Genomic DNA, 5,564 nt, shown 5'->3' with positions numbered 1-5,564 from the left:
TGACGTGTTGGGTTAATCCTTTCCATGCTCAAGGCAATGTCGTATTCATCTTTGCTCTATCATCACTATCATCATCATCGTCGCTGTCGTCATCCTCATTAGTTACAATTTACTATTATTATTACTATTATTATCTCATGTTCTTAATGTTCTTGTTATTAATTTATCTTTCATAACTCAACCCTTCATCGATGTTCAACATGGAATATCATAGCTTTAGTAGTGTCTTGCCACCACATAATCAAACTTGTGGAAATCTAAATAATCAAGTCACCTTTGGGTGTGCAACTTCATACACATATCAGGCCTTGGTAAACGAGATTCTTAAGGTTTAATGTTTGTCCAAGAAAGATACAAATTTAATAAATTATGACTAAATGTGACACATTCAGTCCGTCCTTTTCAATGCCATTTGTCATTACGTAAAATACTGCACTACAAACCATAAAAGCAAATTACTCATGTGGTGATACTGGTGGAAATGGTTACTATACACACTGTAATCCAAGACATTACCCCTTGCAGGTAGATATAAATGCCCAGGATTTGGTTGAATAAAATACCAGGAAAGAAGTTACCGGTACCATTATTGATACCTGGCTTGTTTTGTTTTTACAGGTGGGAGTGGTCGCGGTACGTAAGTGAGGACATGACCTTGACCCGGATGCTGCTTGGTGACCCTGACGTCCTAGTGCTGCACGTGTGGAACCTGCACCTCGGTCCCGTCCCCATCAACCTCAACGAAACATCAGCTCAACCCTATGCTGTGGCTGCCTTTACCCGCTGCCCCAATACCGTTGCACATGCTGGGGGTGTCATGTAACCTCAATCTGACCTCGACAATGCCTCCCTAATCATACCCCAGGAACCCATTTCAACCCATCAACGTCATCACCTAAGCTTAATCCTGCACTGTGGCTGCCTTCACCAGCTGCCTCTTTACCGTTGCACATGCTGGAGGTGTCATGTAACCTCCAATTAACCTCAACAATGCCCCTCTAGTCATATCCCAGGAGCCTATACCCACCAAGGTCATCACCTCATGTCAACCATAAGCTGTGGCTGCCTTTACCCGCTGCCCCTACACCGCTGAAGATGCTTGGGATGTCGTGTAAACTCCAATTAACCTCAACAATATCTCTCCGGCCATACCCCAGGAGCCTATTTCAATCCATCAAGGTCAACAATCCCTCATCTCAACCTTTCGCTGTGGCTGCCCTTGTCCACTGCCCCCTTATGGTTGAACATACTCACGGTATCTTGTGGCCCTCCTAAAACATGCCCAAGGAACTTCTTACTTCAACCTATCAATTTACTTAAACATGCCCTAGGAACTTATTTCCACCCTTCAACTTTACTGCCACCTCAACTCAACCTTACGCTGCGGCTGCCGTACTCCGCTGCCCCTTTTCGTATTACATAGTCGGAGTGCCATGTAACCACACTTTTTCATACCCCTTTTCATACCCCAGGAACCTACATCTAAATCCCGTCTGTGCCAATATGTAGAGCAAATGAAATAAACTCTTCAGTATTCATGTCGTTGAAGGAAGCTCCCAACCACATCTGCCTTAGCGATTTATTATCCAGGAACCTACATCTAAATCCTGTCTGTGCCAATATACAGTATAGCGCAATTCAGATACTCTAAGGTCCATATCCTCCTTGGTTAAAGAAGCTCCCTAATACCTCTTCCTTAGCGATTTGTTTTTGGAGAGCTGATAAATATAAAACTGCATGTTATTTATGCAGAGTACAGTGGTATTAGAATGACTGTAAACAGAAGCAGGCAGTAAGGAGTAATAAGCAAAATAAATCGTTTAGGAAGAGGTGTTAGGGAGCTCCATAACCGACGAGAACACTGGCCTAAGTTGTACCTCCACATGTAAGCCGCTCCTTTACAGTCTGACAAGCTCTGAGTATCATGTGACCTTAATTTTACATAAGGTACCCCCCAAACCGATATCTTACTCCTGTCAGCTTCTACAGCAACTCAAGTGAACCCTAAACTGCGGTCGCCCTCACTTGACATCCTCTTACCGATGGACTCAAGAGCAAAACTTTACTTCGACAATAAGACAAGGCTAGAAATGGAGAGTGGCTATTAGAAAATGGAGGTGAGGATGGCAGAGACAGTAAACATGGTAAATCCAATGACCTCTTTTATTGTATTCTTATCACCTGACGATTTTCATTCAGCTTAGGATATATTTTTCGACCAGGAGGGATTAGATCTAGATTTAACAAGCCCCTTCAATATGAGGACCCATTTCTAAGGTGAAAAAAAAAGGCGTCCCGTATCAGCAGGCATAAATTATAACGAACGTCACCTGTATTAAAGAGTGTTGAAGATTATTTATTTATAGTTTGATGTCATGAACTGTGATAGGCTTTGGCAACATGATCTCCAGGCACTTCTTTCCCCACTCAGTGACGACGGTCTTCCTACGACATACTAGGACTAAATATTTCTCAGGGTCTAAAATAACTAAGTGATCTCAAGCTCTGATGTGGCAGAGGGTGGATTATGACGTCATCTGTCAGTGTAGAAGAACTGTTTACTCCTTGGATTGAATTTTTTTAGCACACACACACACACACACACACACACACACACACACACACACACACACACACACACAATTATAGTCACAGCTGCCGAACAATTTTTGATACTGAAACCACTACACACACGTCAAAACGAAAAAACCTTTGTTATATATCAGTGCAATGTAAGAACTGAATAGCTATGGCAAAATGAATACCTACACTGTAACATACATGACCTGTCTGTTAAATAAATACTTGGATGAAGCAATCTGTCTCTCTTCCAGTTTAACAATGCAACATGGGATAAAGCTGATCAATGTTGCAAAGCTGGCTCGTACTGCACTACCACTGATATTAAAGGTGTAACTGTTAAATTTTAAAGTATGCTACAAACACTTTTAACCTTTCATGACCTATGTACCCCAATTTTAAAAGGATACAGCATACGGTACAGACTCATATTTAGGGCATAAGTATATATATGCGGTACACTGCTAACCTTTCACGACGTGTACCATACCGGTACTTAAAAACTACACAGCATACAGACGTATATAAAGTATAACTGAAGTATAAATGGTACACTTCTAATGTTTCAAAACCCATCCCATTCATACCATTCAAACTCTCCATGTATTTGTTTAAAAGAACATGAACAGAGGAAGGAAAAACAAATTAGGCACAAAATAATAATAATAATAATAATAATCCATACACCTAATAACAGGTGTCCTCCATTCATATAAAAAATATCTGTCAAAGCTACTCCATATTACTGCACTCTAATTATGTGAGGATATAACTATCACAGTTATGGTGTCACCCAAAATATAACTGAAGTAAGAATATAAATATACAGAATGAGTGCAGATATAAGTCCTAATCTTAAGTAGCGTACCTCTCTACCTGTAATGCAGTACATAAAAAAATACAATAGATGATATATGCTCCCCTCACCGATATAATTTTCATGACAAAGCCAAATTAACAGGTTGGACGAGTAATTAGCTGGGTCAGGCAGGTGTGTAGGGCAGGTGTGTAGGGTGCCTGCATAATGGACCAAACCTGCATCAAAGTAGCTCTGTGTGTGTGTGTGTGTGTGTGTGTGTGTGTGTGTGTGTGTGTGTGTGTGTGTGTGTGTGTGTGTGTGAGAGAGAGAGAGAGGGGGGGGTAGGGAGGGGGAATGGGGTATGGTTTGCAAGCTAATGATCCACACACAAACATTATTTATGTGCCTCTGTGTTGACCGATTGTGTGTGTGTGTGTGTGTGTGTGTGTGTGTGTGTGTGTGTGTGTGTGTGTGTGTGTGTGTGTGTGTGTGTGTGTGTGTGTGTGTGTGTGTGTGTGTGTGTGTGTGTGTGTGTGCCTCCCCCTCCCCTTAACACAAAGCATTTTTCCTTGCCTTCAAATATAACGATTAATGACTCTGTGTGTGTGTGTGTGTGTGTGTGTGTGTGTGTGTGTGTGTGTGTGTGTGTGTGTGTGTGTGTGTGTGTGCTAATGTTGCCTGTGTCCTGACCCTCTTTGATCTTAGTCATTTTTAGCTTAAACTCACGGACACATGGGTTTCGTCACAATACCTGTCTGAGCAAAGGCATTTTTTCGTGAATGTCCTGATATGCGTAGGCTCTAATTATGCCACTTTGATCTGATTAACTTTTCATTTGATTTCTTGGGTCACATTCACTCATTATTCAAGCCCCTGGAATCATCAAAAGCATACACATCCACACTTACTCGCTTCACACATCCCTCAGTGATCGGATTAATTTTTGGTTTCATTTCTTGGGTCACTCATTCACCATTCCAGCTCCCGAAACTGACTCCACCTCACAGACAAACGTATCCACACTACATGAGTGCTTTTATCTCTTAGCTAAAGTTAATTGGGTAGATTTGTGCTAGTTCTCCCTCTATTACTTTTTTCCCTTGCTCTCTCGAACCAATATCACCCCACTCTTAGCTTGGATAATGAGGTGGTGGTGGTGGTCGTGATGGTGATGATGATGATGATGATGATGATGATATTAACTTCTTGGCATATAGGGTGGAAAGATGGTAATTTTGGGCCAAGTTAGAGCGAAAAGGGTACAGTAATTTCACGGAAGTCAAAATACTGTTGGAAAGCTTTACAAAACAATACGCTTGCTCGCTCGAACACGTTCCACACTTTCAATTGAGAATGTCTATAGGCCTAACTTCATAATTATATCTCCAATTCCTTTTTACATTCACAAATATTTCTTCTGATCCTTCTTTGGCTTAACCTAATATTTTTCCTGATCCATCTTTAGCGTCACGCTTTTCCTGATCCTGTTTTAGCGTCACCTATTTTCCTGATCCTTTTTAGCGTCACCATTTTTCCTGATCCTTTTTAGCGTCACATTTCTCCTGATCCTTTTTAGCGTCACCTTTTTCCTGATCCTGTTTTAGCGTCACCTTTTTCCTGATCCTGTTTTAGCGTCACCTTTTTTCCTGATCCTTTTTAGCGTCACCTTTTTCCTGATCCTTTTTAGCGTCACCTTTTTCCTGATCCTTTTTAGCGTCACCTTTTTCCTGATCCTTTTTAGCGTCACCTTTTTCCTGATCCTTTTTAGCGTCACCTAATATTTCCCCTGATCCTTTTCTGGCCTCACCTGATTTACCTGGCCAGTGACGCCAATCAACGGGTCAAGGAGGTAATGCGATGTACAAGCTCGCTGACTTCAAGTGTGGCGCAAGGGTTTATCTCTGACATCACTAGAGTAGCTAGAATTGAGCTCAAAATAAAACAACTACTGCCCACACACTCTTACTTGATGTTGTAACGCTTCACACTGCCACACTTGCATGCCACGCCTCACACTGCCACATTTTCCTGCCACACCTCACACTGCCACATCTCACAGTCACACCTCACACTGCCACACCTCACACTGCCACATCTCATACTGCTACATCTCACACTGCCACACCTCAGTCACACCTCACACTGCCAGATCCTACACACACACCTCATACTACTACACCTCACA

The 5,564-nt window shown here is 41.9% G+C and overlaps 1 protein-coding gene across 1 annotated transcript in view; it reads left to right on the top strand.

Annotated features, from left to right (window-relative positions):
- LOC145409096 (lactosylceramide 4-alpha-galactosyltransferase-like) overlaps positions 1–823 on the top strand; it is a 20,736-nt gene extending 19,913 nt beyond the window's left edge. The window contains exon 6 of the mRNA XM_080279640.1: positions 619–823. Within this exon, the coding sequence (XP_080135766.1) occupies positions 619–823 (205 nt within the window). The remainder of the gene's footprint in view (positions 1–618) is intronic.
- The last annotated feature ends 4,741 nt before the right edge of the window (positions 824–5,564 follow it).

This window comes from Coenobita brevimanus, chromosome 79 (assembly GCF_032717465.1).
Source record: "Coenobita brevimanus isolate Jiangsu-jjx chromosome 79, ASM3271746v2, whole genome shotgun sequence".
NCBI classification, from domain to species: domain Eukaryota; kingdom Metazoa; phylum Arthropoda; class Malacostraca; order Decapoda; family Coenobitidae; genus Coenobita; species Coenobita brevimanus.
Note: the sequence above shows the minus strand (reverse complement) of the source record. Positions and strands in the feature narration are given on the sequence as shown.